Source organism: Psittacula echo (assembly GCF_963264785.1).
Source record: "Psittacula echo genome assembly, chromosome: 3".
Lineage (NCBI taxonomy): Eukaryota > Metazoa > Chordata > Aves > Psittaciformes > Psittacidae > Psittacula > Psittacula echo.
Genome location: NC_137736.1, coordinates 59,603,479 through 59,625,730, shown reverse-complemented (window position 1 = coordinate 59,625,730; position 22,252 = coordinate 59,603,479). Strand labels below are relative to the sequence as shown.

Below are 22,252 nucleotides of genomic sequence, written 5' to 3'. Positions count from 1 at the left end.
GTTGATGGTGGCTATGGACAAGCAAGTTGGAGCCAGGAAGTAGTGTGGATTTCTTCTGACTCTCTCATATATTGTTTTCTTTCGGAACAGAAAACCCAGCTCTTGGAAGTACCTTTCTCCATTGGCTATGCAGGCAGTGACAGAGAAGATTGCAGAAAAAGATTTGGAAGACATGGAAGAATACCAAGTCAAGCTTACCAAATTTGGCAACAGCCAGCGTGTTGATCCAGCTGTGACTGATGGCTGGTATTATCTTTCAAGAGTCACACACTGGGACAGTGCTTAAGGATGGCTGGGGTGACCACAGAAATGCATTTGGTTTAATGCAGGTATGATCAATCCTCCTAAAACCACAAAATGCGTCCTTCTTCTGCAGCAGAAGGATATAAGAGCAGCAGTGGCCTCACTGAAAGGCAACCCCTGAACATTTCAGCCAACTTTTTGGCCAGAACAAAGCTGACCCTGCTGTCAGCTCCCTGTACTGGGGAAGGACCCTGGTGAGTGTCAGGACATAAGCAAGCTGCTTTTGCACTGTGAAACAGCCGCTTGCTTCCCAGTGCTCTCTTGGGAATAAAAATATTAATTGATTCTATTTTATACTTTAGATACAAAATCTTGTTTCAAAAAGCTTTTTTTCTTTTTTTTAACTAAGCAAGGGGGCCTGTAGGCTGCAGCTACATATAGTCAGGTTAATTACCCCTTATGCACCACAGGGGCCTGGCTGGTGGGGGATCTTCCTTCATTATTCATGCCTACATTCACACCTCACTTGTTTGCCAAGTTGTGTGCTTACCCGTACAATCCCTAACCATTTGCTCTACGCATTGTGATCCAATTTTGTAACAGCTCCAGTACCCTAGGGCTTGCGCTTTACTACCTCATGGATAAGAAGTACAGAAGAAAGAAGAAAGAAGAAAGGAGAAGGAGAAGAGGGAGGAGAAGGAGAAGTGGAAGAACTGGGACAGAGATCCAGGGGAGCTCCCTAGAGAAGAAAGAGAGGGTTTTGTTTATTTGTTTTAAATATGGTGCATTTTTTATAGCTAGCATTTTTACCTGTGATTAAAAATATCCCGATACTATTATTGGCATTGATCTACTTACACTACAGTATTAACTACCAAATCTGAAACAGTAAGTGAACCTGCAACAGAGCAGTAGCACAGAAATAGAAATTTATTCTTAAACCAGCCCATTTCCACATTGCTACCACATATTGCATCAGGATTTGTTTGAATATACTTTAAATACTACAGCAGGTAGACATGGCAAATGGTTCCTACCCAAGAAGCAAGCTCAACATGAGCAAGCTGTGTGCCCAAGCAGCAAAGGATACCATGGGCTGCATGGACAGCACAGCTTGACCAAGAGAAGGGATTACACACCTCTGCTAAGCACTTGTTAAACCACATCTAGAGTAGCATCCAGTTTTGGGCCCCCTAACACAGGAGAGATCAATTAAGTACAGAGAACTCAGTGGAGAACAACCAAGATGGCTGGGGCTGGAGCAATCACCCCGTGAGAAGGGACAGCTGGATTAATGGCAGCACCACAGCACCTACCTGTGAGGGATAATTGAGGATAATAGAGCCAGGATGGCTCCTCCCAGTAGTGCAAGGATGGGAAGAGAAGTGACAACAGGCCTAAGCTGAAAGAAGAGACATTCGGACTGCATACAAGACTGTATTCTGCATATAACCTTTCCCCATGAGGACAGCCAGGCAGCAGAGCAGGCTGTCCAGAGAGGCTGAGCTGTCCCTGTTCTCAGGGGTTTTCAAGACCTCGGTGGACAAAGTCCTGAGCAACCATTCTAACCCTAACCATTCTATATTCTATGATGCTATGATCTCAGCGCTGGCCCTGCATTGAGCATGAGGTTGGACTAGAGCCTTGCGAGGTACCTTCCAACCTGAATTTTGCTATCATCCTAAGTCAGCCCGTTTGCTCCCTGCACAAAAAGGCTGCATCTTTTACCTGTGCTTCGTGGAGATTTACATGAAACATTTACAATTAATGAAAGGATGTGAACACACACACTGTATTTGTGCACCCTGCTGGTTCAGGTTGTAGAACTGAGTGCAAATCTTTAGAGAATGTATGCTTATTCAGAGAAGGTTTGAGATAGCAGATTGACGATATGACAGTTGTGACCTTGGAGGAAATACCGTTTAAGAAACTCCCACACTAACACATAAACATTTCAAGAAAATACAATTTTATTTTTCACTAAAACTACCAAGTTGTCAAAGATAGTTGTAAACACCTCTGGCAATTAAATCTAAACCAGAAATAATAGGTACTATCTAAAGCATTCTCTTCTCTGTACTTGGGAAAAAGTTACTAGCTGTGCTCTAACTTCGGTAGTTTATCACTCACTTTCTAAGTTGTGCACAGTACCAGGCAAGCTCGTTCATTAACACATTCTCTGGTTTACACTGCAGTACTTTTGTAGCACCTGTATAGTGTAATGAATAGAAAAGATTTTTACACACATACTGTGTATAATGGAACTGGCAGCGCTCCCTCTGTTGGAGATTCATCAGGCTGCAGTGCTGCAGACAAATCCTGAATGTGCTTGGTAAGGCTGAGCCATCCTGGCTTTAAGGCTCTGGGCCACCAATCCAGGTGCCAAGTCTTATATTCACTATCCCTCAGCAACAAGACCCATTTACACCATTTTATGGGCCATAGTACTTGTGCCATCTCTTTTAAGCATGCCCTGTACCTTGGATGCACTGCACTCACAATTTCAGCTTGTAACAAGTACCTCCCTGTAGGAACACCATCACACAGCAATCAACATCACACAGAGATCGCAGTCATAACACACTGCAGCACAAGATGCTATGCAGGTTCAGGAAGGCAGGAATGCAACATTCATTTATCTGCTTCATTTGTTCCTTGCTATTCTGTATACAACAGGCTGACACCAGTATTTTCTGTGTCCTTCCAACTACAGTCCGTAGCTTGCTGAGAAATTGAGGTTTTTCAGCTCAGTTGTGCATTTCTGCCTTCAGCCTACCTGTAGGAATCACTGAACCACCAATCTCCTCAGTGGTACTACTATATCCTGTCCTTCTTTCTCTTCTGCACAGTGTCTCCAGCTTTTATGTTCCTCTACTGATGTCTTTTCCTTTGAACTCCTACTGCTGTTTACTCTTCTCTGGAAGCATGCAGAAAGGATAAACGTTCATTTTCAGTGACTGTGTCCTTCTAATCTTCTCATAACATACAGTCATTAAGATTAACTTCTCTACAGTGTGTGTAGGGTGGGAGAGGCTCACACTGTGTTAAACTATGGCATTTATGCTCACTGCAATGAACACTTCTTTATCATTTGATACAGCAGCAGCTTCCTAACTTTGGCCACGATTCTCAAAACTGTAAACAAAAATATGAAGAGTAATACTCAAGATCCTTCAAGTAAAAGGTGTTACAAGCTTGCAGCCCATAATTACTAACTTGCACTGAAGATGTGTGCTTCAGGGTCTCCAGGTTTCTAATGTCTGCAATTTTAGAACAGGAAAACCATCAACTTATACACAGACTGCAACCCTTAGGCTATTATTATTACACAGTTAGGATCAAGAAATATATATGAAGTGAGATAGCACGTTCCATGAAAAACAAATTATACAAGTTACCATGATATGAATCACTCCTTCTGTTAATCCTAAGTGAGGAGTTCAGATATTTTTAAGCTACAGAGACAGCCAGATAACAGGCTGTTTGCTAAGTAACAAGCAACCCAAAAGGCTGGATGGGCCAGACTGGATGGGGCTTTGAGCAGCCTGGTCTAGTGGAAGGTGTCCCTGACTGAGGCAGGGGATTGGAACCAGATGATATTTAAGGTCCTTTCTGACCCAATCCATTCTATAATTCTATGAAAAGCCTGTGTTGATCAAATGACACTCTTGGTGGACAGCCAGTCAGCTCTCGTGTAACTGCTAAGCAGTGAGCTTTTCAATTCCAGTTTCTTCCTTTGTGCACCAAAGTCATGCACAGTCATTGTAAATCTGTTACTGTTAGCTCAAAGTATCCTCACCATCATTAGTCAGATATATTCTACTTACTTCTCTGACTTTATTTACAAAGTTCTTTAATAGCAAGCCATCAACTGCACACATTTAGCCACAAAATTTAAACACAAGGACACAGGCCTTTCATTGATTTAATATTTGGGGCAAATAATAACAAAATTGAATTTTACATTTGTACGCACTTCTTTAAGCATCAGTATCACCTTCACCATTTATACCAGAATGGAAGAATTCATACCAGAGGGGAAGAATTAAGCTTACATTTCACACACAAAACCTTAACCCAGGATTTAAATAATCTACTTTATTTTACATAAATCCAACCAGCATAGCTTATGATTTAATTGCTTTCTGCTCCACAGGTTTCAGATGTCGTTTAATGAGAAGCTCTCCCTTGCTTGTAAGAAAGGTATCTGTCATTTCCTCTTCTGTTGGCAACCCGTAAGGTAGTTTCAGGGGCTGTATTCTACAGGCAAAAGAGTTTGCTTAGTGAAGTTCTATGACTAGAATAGTTACATTAAATGCTCTAAATTAAGCAAATAGTTAACAAACCTTATCAGATGTTTAACAACTTTCAGCTTGGAATTCACAGAAGGGATATTTTTGTGCAGTATCGGCTGATGCGCCTGTATAAAGGATAGAACGGGTTTTAGAAATGCATAACCAAACCCCAAATCTCTGATCACTCAACTTCTCATACTGACAGTAAAATTACAGACCACATTTGCAAATATAATAAGTAAAAAAGTCATGCATCAAGAATATAAATATGAAATAAAAACTTGATCAAACTCCATTATAATAAAATGATAAATTCAGCTTCATTCCCATTACATTCTCAATATATTGAAATTTCTTCCAACTGTTAAAAGTATTGTAAATACAGTAATGTATTTACAGTAAAAGTAATGTATATACATTAAAAGTAATGTATTTACAGTAAAAGTAATGTAAATACAGGAGTTAAGGGATACAACTGCTTCAGTTAGATCTTAAACTGATCAAGCACACATTTTTTTTTCTGTAACGTAACACTGACTAGACAAACCTTTGCACAATGTGCAGTTGCTCTAAAAAATCTGGAGAAACACATCTTTGACATAAGCTCTCTAAGAGTCTTGGATTTGGAAGGCTTTTCATTAATATACAAGTCTTATTCATGTACCTGTAACATTTGAATAATATGACCTAGAGAAAACTGAATTCCAAGTATTTACAAATCTACTTTTATCATTTTAGCAGAAGTCTCAAGGTAAAGTTCACCTTAGGCATGCAGAGCAATACCAAACAGTAATTCTCTGAATTCCTACTAAAAGACTATTTTCCATTAACATTCCTCTTGGCTCTCAAACACATCATTGATTTCTCAATTACCTTTATAGCCACTGTAAAGCAATCCACATTTTATGACTGCAAAATTGAGAAAAATTTAAGAAAAACACCACCTTAATTCTAGCCTATTTCTACATTCTGATACACACAATAAGTATAAAAAACAACAGTCATACTTTATCCAATCCAAGATCATGTATTATCTTCTTTTCCCAATAAGGGCGACCAATTACACTTTTAATCCTAGTAATAACGTGGATCTTGTGGGGCTGCTCAGGGTCACCTCCATACTTCTCATGATCTCCAGGTCGCGGCTGAAATACCTAGAATCAGAAGTTCATGAAACCATGTTTAACTACCTTTCTTCTCGAAAGGTCAAAGCACCAACAAGTGACCTCAAATTTAGCTTTTATAACATCAAGTGCTTGGTGTCACTCCCCTAGGTGCAGAATCCTGCATTTCAACTCATTAAATTTCACACCACTGACGATTGCCCAGTGCTTCAGTCTATCTACATCCCTCTGCAACAAGAGTCAACTGCACCTCCCACTTTGGTATCAGTGACAAACTTGCTAATGGTGCATTCAACTCCTGCATTCACATCCTTGACAAAAACATTGAATAGAACTGGCCCTAGAATTGAACCCTGATGAACATGGCTGGGGACCGGTTCACCAGCCCCATTCACTGCAACCCTTTGGGCTCTGCCTTCCGCCAGTTCTTCAATCATCCCAATACAAACCCTCTTATCCCACAGCCTCTGGAAATCTGTCATACCACAGAAAACACAGATTAAGCAGGCTAATACCTATTATTCAGTCTCTCGAATACTTAAGCACATACCGAGTCTGGAATTCTCGACTTGGTAAAGAGACAACGAACCCACGCTGCGGGTGCCACCGCCTCCATCCTCTTCCCCAGCATCTGTAAAGGGAACAGGACAAAACTTGTCTGCGCTTTCCTTATAGCTCTTCGTGTTTGCTAAAAGGTTACGCGGTCACTCAAACTCGGCCGGGTTGAGCACACATCCCGTCTTTACTACACTTCTAGGTGGCTGAAGAGCAGACAGTGCTCACACCGGGCGCCCACACCGGCTCCTCGGACTTTCCAACTGCCGCTCTCCCGTCAAGAGGAGGCACGAACCAAACAAACCCCAGCTCAGGCTACTACCTTCCAAGCGGCTGTTGGCCCCAGTCCTCCCCTGCCCGCCGCGGCCGCCATGTCGGTGCGCTCTCTTCCGGCCGGCCACCAACTCCACGGCACTTCAGTTCCGCACTGGCGGAACGACAACAGTGAACACTTCCCCCTTCCCTCTCCAGCTACGTCGGTTTCTGTTTCCCCGGCTGAGGGTGAGGTGGTGCCGCGGGACGTGTGGCCGCCCCGTCCCGGTCCCCGCCGCGGCGCCCATGTCGCGGACGGGGGGCGATAGCACTGCCGCGCTGGAGCGGGCCGGGGCGGAGACGGTGAAGCGTGCGGTAGAGCTGGACATAGCGTCTCGGTTCCAGGAGTCGCTAGTGTGTTACCAGGAGGGCATCGACCTGCTGCTGCAGGTGGTGAAAGGTACCGGGCGGGGAGGTTTGGCGGCCGTTTGCCACAGCCGTTGAGGCGGTTAGTTGTTAAACACCCCCCGGTTCTGTGAGAGGGGTGGTTTGGAGGAAAAACGAGGCTTGTCTGATGCTGAGAGCCAGCCCTGAACCCTCGTCGCCTCATGGGGAGGGAGAGGACTTTTGATTGTGCTTTTGATTGGCAGCCACGAAAGATGAGGCCAAAAAGCACCGATACCGGCAGAAAATATCCGAGTACATGACCAGAGCTGAGGACATTAAGAAACACATTGAAAAAGAGAAACAAGGTATGGAGGTGCCATATACCTGTACGTGTTGCTATGTAAACATTTTATGGGTGAGGTAGGTAACACGGAAACTATGTCCTGATCTTTACTGAAAAAAGAGAGTTCTTTTGCTTTCAGATGGCAAATACCATAAGCAGATCAGGATAGAGGAAAATGCAACAGGTTTCAGCTATGAAAAGGTTTTCCAAGAGTACCTTTCTGAGATTGTTTCTGAAGTTTGGGTGGAGGACCCGTACATTCGGAGTGTTCATCAGGCAAGTACATACTCGGTGTAACTGATATGGATGTAACTACTAAAAAAATCCCAAGTTACTAAATTAAATAAAACTTGCAGTTGTATAACTTCCTGCGGTTCTGCGAGATGCTAGTTAAGGGGCCATGCAAAGTGAAAACGATCCACCTCCTCACTTCCTATGATGAAGTAAGTGTATAAGTTCTGGTTTCTATTTCCAAGTACCCAGGTGATACCACATGCAAATATACACACATATATGTATGTATATTAAATATTTATTTTTAAATACAGATTTTTTTGTCACGAGTACTTGTTAGACTGAGGCTCTGATGCCTTCAGCAGAAAACACAGATTAAGAGGAAAATAAAAATGTGTTAATTGAACATAAGTAATTTTATAAATTTAGAGTTTTCTGATAACTAACAAATTCTTGGTAAGCAGAATCTTAAATGGAAAAGATACTTTCTTGTGGAAAAGGTCATCAGAACTAAAGCATCTATTGAGATATGGGCTTTTTTCTCTTCCAACACCTAGTTGTATATAGTTGTCAATTTAGAGGCTTTGATGAGCTAAAACCTCTCAAACTGTCACTGTATTTATTCTGGCTCAAATAGTAATTCATATCTAGTTTCAAAGGTCTGAGAATGAGCACCTCCTCTACATGTCTTAGTCAATGTACCTATAATCTGTTTCTGCTTTTTATCCTGCCTTTGAAACTGAAAATCTGCCTTCATCCAAGTTACTTTCTTTTGGTTTAAGTTATTACTAAAAAACTTCTGGTGAGTTTAGGAAAAGGTGACCATAAGTAGAATTTATGGTTAAAAAAAACCCAAAAAACATGTCATTTTTACTTTTAATAGGGTAGTGGGAAGAGTCAGCAGGTAACTGGCTTGGATGAAATACAACAATCTTTGAGGAATTATGGAGTAACATTGAATATTGCATTTTCATCTTCAATCCATGATCGAGAAATTAGGTGGGTGATATAAAAAAATCAATGAATGCGAGTTATTTGAACTGCTTAATCCTGAGACAATTTCTAATTACAGCTTGAGACAATTTCTAATTTTGAGACAATTTCTAATTACAGCTGTGATTAACAGAGTGGAAGGCAGTGGCCCTCGCTGAACAAAATCAGCCCTCTATCGTTTCACATGTTCTAACTGTGAACATAATAATAGATTTCTCTTTATACAAAACAGTGCTTCCCATGGTTTATACAGGTATTGGTGATACTAGGAAATAATTGTGATTGAAACGAGGAGAGTGTGCATCCTGTGGATATAACTTTTTTTATTCAACATACTCATAGTATTCAAATTTGTGAATTTTTAAAACAGATTCAACAATGGATGGATGATTAAGATTGGAAGGGGTCTTGATTATTTTAAGAGGCCACAGGTAAGAATGATTTGATCTCTTTAATTAACTTATACTGTAGAAGAACTCATTCTATGTTCACTGTGTCCACTCTGTTAATTTCCACAGGGTCGTTTCAGCATTGGATACTGTGATTTTGACTTGCGACCTTGTCATGAAACAACAGTGGATGTCTTTCATACTAAACATACAAAGAAAATGTGATCAGATATGACTTTTTCTAATGAGTGTTTTTACAAGCATAAAAATGTAAGATTGGAAGATGCTGCTTGATTCCAGCTCTCCACCCTCAGAAGGAACTCTTCTAAGTACTTAGTCCAGCACAGCTTTTATGATCTGTAGGTTTTAAGAATATTTGAGATTTTTCAGCCTGAGAAAACACAGCTGTACAATACCTTCACTGTGCTTCTCCCATAATCTTAACTAATATAAGCCATGTCTAAATTTGATCTTGATTTCATAAAAGACCTTCAGTAGTGCCTGTCAAAGGCATCTTTACTGTCTTGAGCAAATTTTGGTTTTAATATCTTTAATTGAACACCTCACAAACATTTGAAGCTGGGCTGCCACATGTCCTCTTTTATAAGCAGCCTTATTTATTTCCTTTAATTTCTGTATTCTAGTCATGACTACTGTTCTGCTGTGTTTTGGTCAATCCTGTAATATCTGATTTGAGACTTTACCAGCAACCCCAAATCTAACATTCCATTTTCCAAGCTCCTTGCATACAAACACTGTAGTATTCAGTATATGGACATTTTTGGGCCTTCTTATGTGCCTCTGCATGATTTTGGGCTGGAAAGTATGCAAGCAGCTGTATTCCTTTTCCTTGTCACTCCTGTGTGTTCTTTTATTCTGTGATGCATGGTCATATACCTGATTTCCATCCTTTGCACTAGGTGTGGAAAGGGTGTATGATCCTCTCCCAGTCTTTTTCCCAGACTTGCAAGTTTAATGTCCTTCCAGCTGGTCATGTCAGTCTCAGCTGCAGTAAGCTACTTCCCTGCTACTAAGGTAGTCCTTTAAAAAAGTAATAATTGATTTTTTTAATTCTTCCAGAAGTTGGATACCCTGAAGTTTTCTTGCTAATATTGCTAATAATGATTTTAAGGATTATGCTAATAGGAAAAAAAAGATGAAAGTCTTTTCTTGTATTTCTTTCATCCTTTGGAAACCACAAGGTATACTGAGCTGCTGCTGCTTTTTTTTATATAAGAGTTCTTGATCATTTTCAGCAAGTATCTGGCAAAGACATATATTTTGACATAAAGAACAGGCAGTGCAGTTCCCATCAAAATCTTTTCCGCTTCAGGACTGACAGGTGCCTTACACTTTCTGCGTCTTGTAATAGAGTATGCCTCTATATTCTAGCATGTTCATTGCTAGAACTTCTTCTCTCTCCTCTGTTTATTTTTCCTAATGGCTGCTGTATTCTATTATCCTTTCATTTTTTAAATTTGCTTTATTATTTCACCTTCTGTCATCTAAAGCTGCTATTCCTTTACACTTGCCTCTAACACAACAAGTCTATTTCACAGCTATCAAGAAGAATCAGAGCTGGTCTTTGCCTTGTTCTGTGGGTCACAGTTTGGCAGTGGTCTGTCCTATCCTTTTGCATAATAATGTCTGCTTTTCAAAGTAACATATAAAAAAAGAGTAACATACATGCCACAGAAGCTGTACGCTACCAGTCTACCTAACCCTCAAACATTCCATAGGAGCTCTCTGGCTTGCTGCTGTGGTACTAGGTTTCTAGTCACTGTTGTCAATTTTATTCAGTTGTGTATAATATATGCCTATATTTAATAGGAATAAAGGTTATTTTTTACTATTTGTAGTTACAGTCATCTGTTTGAATTCTTCTCTGAACTATTTATTTACATATATTTATATATAATTACATAGGTAATTAAAGGAAGGTCAGTAATGCCTTAAAGACCAGCCATATTTTGGAGAATGTTTGCTGTGAATACACTAAGCTTCCCAAATGTGAAGCTTTGTATCTTTTAACCTAGCCCAGCAATTTCAAACGTACAGGGGCAAAATAAAAAGCCACCTTAAATATTGTAGATCAACTTTAAAGTTTAGTACTTATTTGGAAATAAAACTAAAATATTCATACTTCCGGCATTGGCACTGGAACACCTCTCCTGTGAAGACAGGCTAAGGGAGTCGGGGTTGTTCAGCCTGGAAAAGAGAAGGCTCTGGCAGGACCTTAAAGCAGCCTTCCAGTGCCTAAAGGGGGCTGACAAGAAAGCTGGAGAGTGACTTTTTACAAGGGCATGTAGTGACAGGGCAAGGGGCAATGGCTTTGAACTGACAGAGGGTAGATTTAGGTCAGCAATAAGGAAGACGTTCTTCATTGTGAGGGTGGTGAGATACTGGCACAGGTTGGCCAGAGAAGTTGTGGCTGCCCCATCCCTGGCAGCGTTCAGGGCCAGGCTGGATGGAGCTTGGAGCAACCTCATCTGGTGGAAGGGGTCTCTGCCTATGGCAAGGGGGTTGGAACTAGATGGGGTTTAGTGTTCCTTCCAACCTAAACCATTCTATGATTCTGTAATTGTGTAATGCAGTATATCTCTCTGTTCTAGTAAGAATCCCCTTTAATGTGGTCCTCTCCAAATACCACAAAAGGCAAACATTTTCTTCCCTCTCTTGCCTTTTCATTGCTAAAACTTTTTCCTTTTTTTGATCAGACTGTAATCCACTAGCTAAGACTACAGATTTCCTTGCAGATCCAATGGATATGCGATATCTGTCCATACATAAAGTAAGCCTTCAGTAATATACCAGTTGGTGCTGCACTGCAGTTTTTACCTATAAGCCCTTTATCACTGAACAGTTCCTTTCACTGTCAGTAGGAACACCATGTATGAGGAGGTAATTGGCATCAATGAGTGGAGAAAAAAATTATCTGGGAAATCTAATAGTACAGTTCCTCAATAATTTTACTGACTCTCCAGGCCATGTTCTACGCTGCCACTCATGTAATCAGGTCATCACCTGGATTGTGCAGCCAGGGCTGTCGCTCCTGCCACCATCTGTGCAGATGAGCTTAAACCACCTTCCCCGCTGCAGTCAGCAGAGCTTTGTTCAGTTGCACAGTGTGGCTGCCAGTCGTAGCAGAGAGCTGGATCCACCCCCAGTGACTGCTCTCCTTAACCAAAAGTAAGTCACTTCTGACATGGAAATTCCTCCTACTGGGTGCTGGTCAACCAGCCATCTTCCAAAGGTGATAGTCTGGAAGTAACACAGTAACACCTCAGATGCCTCTGCAGGCCTCATTTGTTAAGAAGTATTTGACTTGTGAAGAAATATTTGCAGCCAGCAGTCTCATCTGGTCAGCATCATTTCTTTAACAAAGGAGGGAAGTATTCATAAAAGGATATACAGCCTAGGGCTTCCTAATCTGCCTAGATCCTCCTTATTTGAAGAATTGCAGTTGCTGCTGTTATCCTGCTTATCCAGCAGTTGGGAGAAGAAGAAATTGTGTAACTCGGAAGTATATAAACTCATTAACAACTTCAACCGGGCAGAGTTCCTATCCGCCTCTGCTGCTCTGGCTTCACTCCTATGGCACTACATTGCTGCTCTTCTGACCTGATTATAGTTGTATTTCAGTTACACCATGACAGAATTTGGTGCTGTGACTTGGATTCAGATGTCCTGCTTCCCCTGGAAGGACCACTGACTGATCCCTGCTGAAACCCCCTTGGTATCACTTAGAAAGGTAATGGTCCTTGTGAAATTCCTACTGCAGCATCAGCTGAGGGTTGTCTGTATGGACAAGGAAGCCAGAATGTTCTACAGACCTAACTGTAAGTCTTTGAAGTTCAGCAGGATTCTGTCACCCTAGCTTTCCACCCAACTTTTCCTTCTTGCCACAGCCTCAGAAATGCAATTAGGAGAGCCTCAAGGACATGAACATTATTGCTCCTTTACTTCCTTTAGGCCAGAACAAGAAGATTTGTTTCTTGCCTAATTGTTACTGGCATTTCTCAATCTACTTAATGTCCCCCTGATTTTCCTGCGGTTCCCTTATCTTCAGAAGTAGTAAATCCTGTTGGTATTTCAAGACAACTCATATGTCATCCAGTAAACAAGCCTTTCCCCGTAACTCTCCCTCATTTCTGGATACAGTGCTTTCAAGTTCTACGACTCCAGTTAACCTCCTGGGAAAAGACACTGATGTGAATTGGGTTGTGCTGTATATTGTGACTCAACCTACTGTGCTCACCTCAACAGGTGAATTTATGGCTTTTTTGCTTTATGAACCTCCCACTGCAAATTTCACTGCTATTCAAGGGCAGTTTGGTGAAGAAAGAGTAGTGTAACACAAAGGTATATAAACTCTGTGACTGCCTCATTTGGGCAGAGTTCACATCAGCAGAGTCCTCTCCTTCAGCTGTAGCAATAAACTGCTTTTGTCCTAACCTGATCAGAGTTGCATTCTGCTTATTTATCAACAGAGAAATACATCCTGAGCCTTTCTTTCATAATATTAGTTTAATCTATTATTTTTATTTAATGTGAAAACTGATTTTCAGTTCATTATTGCCTTTTATTAGCTAATTTTCTCCTAGATGTTAACATAAGGAACTTGTTTCTCTTACATGTGTACTTCCTAACGTAGAAATATTCCCGTTTTTATCGCAGATAGCAGCACCTATGGCAGCAGTGACTCCCAGCTTTGTGCCAAGCAGTGTGGATACACAGGAGGCATGTATGGCCTCTGCCCCAGTTAGCTTCTCCTACCCTCATCACATAAACCTCTACACTGAATTTCCTAAGCCCTTCTCTGTTTGCACAGACCAAAATCCAGCGTGGAACTGCTGGACTGATTAACTACACAGTAGCAAGCTTAGCTTACTACCAGGCAGAGGGTCACCATACTGCAAGAAAGGACTTTCAACCAGAAACCAGGAACACACACACAGCTCTCATCTACACAGCTCAGGCCCTGGGACACAGCCTTTGGGCTGTGGGATGCAGGCTGGGGGATCCAGTGCAGCAGCACCACAGCAGTTTTCCATCTACCCCATCCCATCTGCATCAGCCATTTGTACCTTCTTTGCTCCAGAGCCAGTTTGGGATGTCTCCACTGTTTTCCCTGATTTAAGCAGCAATGATGTCTGCCAGCATGGAGCAATACAGGGCTGCAGCCTATTGCAGTGGCTTACATCCCCCAGTTTGGGAACCCTGAGTGCAGGCAGTGTAAATCCAATTGCTAGTAGGTAATATTAGGCAAAAGCACAAGTTTAAACAGTTTGAATGACTAATAAGAGAAAAATTCAGCTTGTAGAAATTAACGTTTTAATTTCTTCAATAAATAAAAAGCAGCAGCAGTTTAACTTGCATTTTCAAAGTGCAAGTCACATTAACATTTTTATATTCTCACAGAGCAGATTCCATCTGCTCTGCAAGTCACCATCTTGTGGACACGCTCTTAGTAATGTTGTCACTAGCACAGTGGTTTCATTTGGGCAAAACTTACTGCCAGTGAGGTTCTTCACCAGCTCACTGCACAGTGCTGGTGGCAGCCACTGCTCTGGCAGATGAATGTTACAGACTTCAATCCTCCCATGCTTTACATCCATATCTACTTTAACATCAAGAACAGAATCTTTATAGGCTATGTTAAAATGAGTGCTAACATTGAACTTTGGCGTCTTTCCATACAGCCATTCCCAGGTTTGTAGTTCTTTAGCTTTATTATTAATTCCAGGAAGCACAGTCTCATCAGTTGGATTTATTAAGTTGATATGACGATCAATTTGGTGCTGCGTTGCATATTCTTCAGCAATGGCATCCAGGAGCAGCTCAGAAGTTAAACTAGAATCCTCTTCAAAGAGATTTTTCACTGAGGCAGGCACACTAGGAGTAGCATTACTTTTTAGCCCTTTATAAGGACTTTTTAGCACAGAAGATAAAACAAACTTATCTGTGTTACAGAGTAAGGTACAGTGGTGATAAGCAGCTGTCCTTCCCAGTTTTGCAGCAGTACCTGAGATTTTGTATTGCCCGTCTAGTAAGATATCATATCTGTCAGTGACATGTACATCTAACTGTGGGCGCAAGGCTTTCAGGGCCTTCACAACTAGTTTCAGGTTTTCCATTCGTTCATGTTTTTTTCTCGCTGTAAAGAAAGTCAAATTGATATTGCCTAAGTCATGGTACACTGTCCCTCCTCCACTTCTTCTCCTGGCTAGTTTTATATTTTTTTGCCTCAATAGCCTGAGGTTGCATTCCTGCCAGGGATTCTGATGTCTCCCTATTACCACAGCAGGGGAATTTCTCCAAAGGAAAAGGACCTGCTGGTTCTCTAAATTCATGTGGTCATGGATCCAGTCTTCCACAGCTAGATTCTGGTAAACATCATTAGAAGTAGACTGCATAATGAGGCCTCCACTTGCCGTGCTTCTGAAGCCAGCTTTTGGAGCCTGGAGGATGCAGGATAGCTGAAGGCAGTTCTTTAATGATGACTGGAGCACCATGTTCTTAATAACTGGGCAGGAGATGGAAGCAAGGCTCAATCTAGTAACGCTGAATGTGGCAAGTGCACAACCTGCTGCTGTGACTGAAATGAAATGCTAGTGGCAGTCATGATGCAGTCATGCTCTTTCCAAAGCAGCAATGCTCCTGAAGTGATGCAAGTTACACGGCATGATTCTCCTGAAGCCAGTGATGCGGTTCAAACCCTGACATGTGCTAAACATAAAAGTGGGGGTTGTCAGTAGCTTCTCCTCGCTGTCCTTAATGCCTAAAAGACCAAAGGAAGAAATGGAATTATGCTGTGTATTTCTCCTTCACTAATACAATTTTACTTTGTGTATTCTGCTAAACTTAATTTTAGCAGTCCACTTTTGTTATGATTAGAAACCAAAACGAAACAAAACTGGTGCACCAAGGTCACGAACTCGTTGGGTCAGTCAGGAGTCAGCCGAGCGCAGAGCTTGCTGCCACGGTGCCTGCAGCGCCCAACCGAGAGGCGAGGCAAGGCCCGCGGAGGTAAAGGAGCCGGGCGCCATTTCGTGCTTGGGGCGGGCATTCCCTCAGCGGCCACCCCTCACCGTGCGGCAGCAGGCGCCATCCCGCCGGAGGGCTGCACCAAGGCGATGCACCCCTGGCCCGCCACCTTCCTCCCCGCTCCGTTAAACCGCCGACCCTGCGGGCCGCGAGTCGCTACTCACAGTCAGGAATGGCAAGGTAGCGTCCGCACCGGCGGGAACCCCTTCCGGTTCCCGAGGTTAGAGGTGCTGGGGGCGGTACTGCTGCCGCCCGGCGGGAAACCGGGAAGGGACATCCCTCATCGCGCTAGCGCTGCAGGGGTGCTAGCGAGCTTTGGCTGCCCCAGGTGAGGGCAGAGGGGAGCGGGCGGTGCTTCTCATACCGCGGCCGGGCCGTCGTATGGCTGGAGGAGGTTGAGAAGTGAGGATGGTCAGCTGCTGTGTAATGTGCAGCCAAGTGAGTTAAAGCTTTTCAGCCTGATAAAAAACCAAACCGAACCTCCTGTGGTAAGCGGTTGTAAAATGGTAAGTGGTGTTACAGAAAATAGGTGTTGATTGTTACTGCCTCTGCCAACACGGTAACTGCGAAGTATCGGATCATGCCAGCAACACGCAGATGTACAACAAATAGAATAGATGATTAGTTGTGTAATACCCAGCCGTGCAGTGCCTCATCACAAGATATTCTGGATGCTAGAAGCTGTCATGAGTTCAAAAGGAGACTGAACAAGTTAACATAAATGCACAAAGGTTTGTGAAATACATAGAAACTGCAGTATTCATGAAGATACACAAATTACATGTCGGTATCATAATTCATTAATGAGCTGGAATTGATCCAAAACGGTGTAATTAAAGATTTATTACATGCAGCAGATTGTTTTCAGATTTGCATTGATTTAAGCCATTCTTCAAGTCTACAGGTCCATGGCTATAACTCCTTCAAGAGCTATTGTCGATGTTTAAGCTTATGCTGTCAGATCTTGTTTGATGCTAGTGCTGAAGTTTTTACCCACAGTAGTATCTATATGGGCAGGTGTGTGCTGTATATCTCTTGGTGGGTGTATGTGTATTCGTAAAGGGTATGGTGCATGCATTTATCTTCCATTCTGCCTTTATACTGGAGTCCCAAGACATTAAGGAATTGTGGAGAAAAAGGTTGGTGCAGTGGGTTGTGAGAATTCATGTAGGCTACTTCTGTTGAACAGGTAAATCATTACGCTTTGTGGTTCTATAAATAGGTGGCTTAGGAAGAAATGCCAAGTTGATGTCCTTATTCAGATGAAACAGTGAAATTACTTGAGGAAGCAATTTGGCTTTGGGTGTGTAATCGGGTGTTCGTATGTTTGCTTTATCAATAAAGAAACCTATTTATGATGTGGCCTGAATTGCCTTTTACCGTCTAATCAAAGAAATAGAACTAGAACAGCTGTCTTCCCTGAAGGGCAAAGAAGAAAAGAAGATGGGTAAGGGTGAAAGACTTTGAGATTAAAGATGTGAGCTTGCTGTTATTTCCTACTGAAGAACTATATCATTAGGAGCAGGAATATGCTTACCAAACTCTTAAAAGAAATGTGGGTGTAGTAGGGCAAGCAAAAAGTAAGAAATCATCCCTGCATGTGTGCTGGTGGTGACTAGTGGGAGGAACAAGACTAAAAGGATGCTGATGTGATGTGTGCCCCAGCACCAGGCACATTGTGTTGCCACATTAAAAAAAAAAAAAAGAAAAAAAAAAGTTGGGAATTATTTTAAGCAGTTTGAAATGGACATGATTTATTGCTAAATTAGACTGGTGAAACTTCACTGGGGCTAATTATTCTGTAATGCATAGGGTAAAAAGCATGTGAACTTTGTCCAGAAAAATGTGCTGAGTGTTCTAAATACGAAAAAATCAACATTTGAGGCAGCTGGCAAAATGCAGAGGTTAGCCTGGGCACTTTAGCTGGTCAGAGGAAGTGAAATGCACCTTGTGGGGCTTCTGCTGTTACTAAAACAAGATGTAGAAGCATTAGTTTCCATTTTGGCATTTGACTCTGGGAAATTTGCAATATGTCATTTTGCCATAGGGGGTCACTAAAAGCACAGTGCGAGCTCTTACCCTCCCTGTTTTTGTAGTTCAAAAGTGGGTTCCCTTAATTAGAACCAGAATCTGCTAAAAAATGTAAAGTGGGGAGAGTACTAGGTGGTCAGGTGAAAATGCCATGGGTCTGTTTTCTATGCTGAAGGATAAACTCCGCATGCAACAATAAATACCTTTACTGAAAAGTGGCTCTTTTTGGAAACAAGCCCAGCAAGATAATTAGAAATATGAAAATAAGTGAGAAGTATAAATTCATAAATACACACCGTGATTTATTTATCTCTTCTGGATTGGAATTTTTAAATTTCTTAAGTCTCGGCTACTATCGTATATAAATCACATATCTGCAGAATACAGCGATTATTGGTTTTGCTGTTGAAAACAATTCCATGTATGACTGACTTTCTTTGATCAACAAAGCTTTGTTTGGTGCACAGAAAGCAAAGCAACTGCTCAGCACAACCTTAACCAGCATTAACATATAAGAGAGAACACACCATATGTCAGTTAGAGAAAACTGTAGACATACCAGAGCAAAACCAATTAAAAATACCTTATTTCACCCCTAAAAATGAATTTTCATGGAGAATAATTTTGGTAAAGTTATGAAAACCTGAAATATTTTTTTTTTCCACATCTCTTTTGGAGATCAGCATGATAATGCAGAGTCTTCTCTGATGATTCCCATCGTACCAAAATCAGGAAGTGACTTGTAAGAAATCCAGGATGGGGAGAGGAAAATAAAAAGTCTTGTTTCTTTTGCTTTTTTCCTGGAAGTTGAAATTTTCCAATTTCTTCTCTATCTGTGGGTGGGGATCATGCTTGAGAGGTATTGGGCACTCCTTACCTCCAAAAAAATGAGCTCTATCCATGAGCGCTTAATAGTGGCAGCTTGCTAAAGTGACCTGTCACTCATCCGGCGCTGTCTCCAGAATATAAAATCCGTGCTAATGGCTAACAGAGGACATTTATCTCTGGTTTCTCAGCTTGACTCTGGGACTACCTAAAGCAGCCTCTTTCAAAGACTGGTCGAGTGGAAGGTGCCCCTGCCTATGGCAGAGGGATTGGAACTAGATGATCTTAAGGTCCTTTCCAACCTAAACCAGTCTATGATTCTACAACGTAATGGTTAGGGATAACTTTTCCTTTAGGGGAGAGCTGGACTCGGGGTTTCTACAGCTCTTCACAACCATCCAGTCTAGCTAGGGCTTTCACTCGACTACCTGGAAAAAGAACCACCTCCCGCCTTCGCTGTGCTCCCACCCTGGACAGCTTCGCCTCACAGCGGGGAGGCGAGGAGGAGCCCAGGGCTGCGGACCAGGGCAATGGGCTACGCGGGGCTGTGGCCCCCGTTCCCGCTCTGCGGGCTGAGGGGGGCGGTTGGGAGGCTGCGGCTGTTGCCAGGCTTCCGAGGAACGCGGAGGGTGGCAGCCGTTGGGGCGTGGCACCGCCCATTGGGCAGGGCGGGAGAGCGGGCGCGACGGCTGGTGCCTCGGGTGGCCGCCGGCAGCGGCCATGAGCGCCCGGCGCTCCCCGGGGCCCCGGAGGGGGAGAGCGGAGAGTCGCCGTAAGGTAGTGACCGGCGGGAGGGGGGCTGAGGGAGCGGCAGGTCCTGTCGCTGCGTACACTGTGGAGAACAAGGAGGAAAGAACATCTGTCCCATCCCTGGCAGTGTTCAAGGCCAGGCGAGACCTGCCTTGAAGCAGCCTGATGTCCCTGCTCGTGGCAGGGAGTTGGAACTGGATGATCTTAAGGTCTCTTCCAACCCTAACCATTCTGTGATTCTATGAAGCTTAGTGTGGTCTGAGTGTGAGGTTCTACCCCTGTCGCAAGGGGACTGCATTATTACAGTTCAGAGGATGGTGGTAGAAGGTGCCAACAGTGGTAGTTAAATCTCAACTGCTCTGTGGCAAGCATAAATAATGGTTCTTTTAGGATATATAAATAAATAATATGTGAATAATCATATTACTTTTCAAAAAGTGCTCTTTCACAAGTTAAGTAAAATTAGTACTGTGGGTGAGCGAATACTGTCTGGAAATTTGGGTTCTCGTTGCTCAGTGAGGCAGTGAAGATACTGATAGCTTGCAGATTACTCTGATCTCTTCTATTCCCTTTCTGGAAGGACTGGGGCAGTGTAAGACAACATGGGGGGGGGGGGGAGTCATAGAATCATTTAGGTTGGAGAAGACCCTTAAGGTGTGATACATGTTGGCTGTATGGAGGAACAAATCCACTTTTGGTGTAGTCAGTTACTTGAGGGTATAGATGTGACTGGGGCTTCAATTTTGTCATTTTAAGTATTGTTTGTACATTCAGATTCAGAGTGGGGTTTACTCTCCCTGTCCTTCATTAGCACTTCTCTTCCCACCTTGTAAAACAGGTATCCTTGAGAACTTTCTTCAGTAATATCAGAGTGGTATTCTACCCAAATTTTATAACTTCATAAAAGTGTAGGAATCACAAACCATGGATGTACAGATCCTGTCTCTAGAGCATTTTGTGGATGGTTTCTGTGGTGTGTGGTTTTGTTTGTTTGTTTGTAACTACTTTTCCACACAACCACTCCATAATTATGTTTTCGGGTTTACAACAGTGCTTTGTTATTAATTCAATAGCATTAGCTGGGTCAGGCTTAATGAAACATAAAACCAAAATGACAATGAAAATAAATTCATGATTTTTTCATTGACTCTCCTGATATATTTGTATACGCATTGAATAGGAGAAGCGGCAAAAATAACTACTGCAGAATGTCACAGAACAGAGCCCATCCAGAAAGCTTTTTGTCACAAAGCTTCTTTCAGAACTTCCTAGATAATTCAGAATGTACTTTTGTGCAATGCTAGTAGTACCTGAGAAAAACTCTCTGACTATTAGAATCAAGGTGAACATCATAGAATTCAGTATTCGGCTATATTGATTTCTCATGCATTACAGGATCAGCCTGTGGAAGCAGTGGAGTTTCTGCATGGCACTGTATCCCTGTCTCAATTAGGTTGAGATCTTAGAAATCTGAGGTCTCAGAACATTGAAATGCTGCAGGAGGCAGTAACACTCCAGCAGACTGAGATGTTACAGCAAGTTGATGGTTCCAAAATAGTTGGCAACTTCTGATTCCTTACAAAAAGGCCATATAATAGTTTCCTAAAAACCAACATTGTTTCAGGGAAATGACTAATCTTATTTTGATTAATCAATGAATTTGCATTAATAATTGATCTGCTACATTTCTACTGGCCTTTCTGAAGCTTGTGGAAAGCATACCAGCACAACTCAAGTAGGAGGATTGAAGGGCATTCCTAGGACCTAACAGAACCATAGTGAGTAGCTGTTGGAAACTTTAGACCTGGCCTGGAGAGACATTTCCTCTTACAGTGCTGTGGGAGAATAACTGCAGTGGCAGCCCATCTTGAAATAATTTAGCATAAACATTAAGGATCAGATTCTGCATTGTCCATACACTTCCAAATTAATCTGTTCAAAATGGTGCTAGTAGTGTGCATATTCTCCATTTGTGAATAATATATACTGATTATTTTTTTTAAAGTGTAAATTATATAGGAAATAGTCCTTGCAAATCCTTGAAGATTAATTAAAATTCTTTCTTCCTCCTTGTCCTCATAGATTGAAGATCTGAAGAAGATAAACTATGAGCTAAGGCAACATGTCCTACAACTTCTTGATACGAAGCAAGCGGTGGGAAGTCAAGTGGACAGGTTCACCTGTAAAAATGATCACCTGTGTAAAGAACTGGCTGTAATTGGCAAACTGTCTGAGCAGCTGGAAAAAGAATTGCTATTGAATACTACTGATAAGGAGCTTAAGGAAGCAAAGGTTGCTACTTGTTAGAATTAATATTGTGCAATGATATTTTAATGTTTGTTGCTAATATTACAGGGAACTGTTCTGTTTTGTTTACCTTTTGGGCTGAATTTCTAGCTTTCATCTCTGTGTTGAAATATATTTGCTGGAATGAAGGAAGAGTGGGTGGGTTCTGGCATTTTTGGTATTTTTTAAGTTCAATGATTAAAATCATGCAGTTGGAAAGAATGTAATTTCAGTGAAAAATGGTTTTTATTTCACAGGAAAATGGAAAATGGCATTCTATGCACACGGAATTACGTGATGCAGTAGTGGTCAGATGGGAGAAAGCATATTCTTTGTTTGCCATTAGTGTAACTACATCCTTATTTCTTTAGCCCATAAACTGTCCTTGGTTTTGGCAGTTTCTCTGCAAGACAGTCCTGGGAATAAGTATCCCATGTTTCCTTTTCCATTCACTCACTTGAGAGTAATTCAACTGTTATGTTTCTTCTCATCCTGAAC

General features: G+C 42.0%; 3 protein-coding genes and 1 long non-coding RNA gene across 11 annotated transcripts in view; 3 read left to right on the top strand and 1 right to left on the bottom strand.

The window, feature by feature from the left end:
* Window positions 1-97: 97 nt before the first annotated feature.
* LOC308218575 lies at window positions 98-1,079 on the top strand. The gene is made up of 2 exons (XR_013956402.1): window positions 98-329; window positions 847-1,079. It is a non-coding gene; the product is annotated as an uncharacterized lncRNA (long non-coding RNA).
* A 5,462-nt stretch (window positions 1,080-6,541) lies between these two features.
* On the top strand, window positions 6,542-13,233 carry MITD1 (microtubule interacting and trafficking domain containing 1). Of its 8 annotated transcripts, none has more exons than XM_080612789.1 (8): window positions 6,628-6,929; window positions 7,120-7,221; window positions 7,339-7,475; window positions 7,556-7,642; window positions 8,317-8,432; window positions 8,797-8,857; window positions 12,458-12,566; window positions 12,977-13,233. In XM_080612789.1, exons 1-7 carry the CDS (start codon window positions 6,776-6,778, stop codon window positions 12,539-12,541), a joined length of 741 nt encoding a protein of 246 aa, XP_080468915.1. In that variant the 5' UTR covers window positions 6,628-6,775; the 3' UTR covers window positions 12,542-12,566; window positions 12,977-13,233. The 8 variants fall into 8 exon arrangements, with proteins under 8 accessions (XP_080468921.1, XP_080468915.1, XP_080468917.1 ...); XM_080612791.1 differs by having other exon boundaries at window positions 12,447-12,566; XM_080612795.1 differs by lacking the exons at window positions 12,458-12,566; window positions 12,977-13,233 and adding an exon at window positions 8,945-12,436 and having other exon boundaries at window positions 6,542-6,929.
* Window positions 13,234-14,208: 975 nt separating this feature from the next.
* On the bottom strand, window positions 14,209-15,440 carry LIPT1 (lipoyltransferase 1; the record flags this gene model as incomplete). Its single annotated transcript, XM_080613122.1, is given in 2 exon segments — window positions 14,209-15,386; window positions 15,389-15,440. Coding segments are annotated over 2 exon segments (1,230 nt in total).
* A 3,998-nt stretch (window positions 15,441-19,438) lies between these two features.
* The window catches only part of TSGA10 (testis specific 10), a gene marked incomplete at both ends in the record, with an annotated part of 40,094 nt that continues 37,280 nt past the window's right edge, over window positions 19,439-22,252 (top strand). The window contains 2 exon segments of the mRNA XM_080613529.1: window positions 19,439-19,495; window positions 21,551-21,760. Coding sequence (XP_080469655.1) covers window positions 19,439-19,495; window positions 21,551-21,760 — 267 coding nt within the window.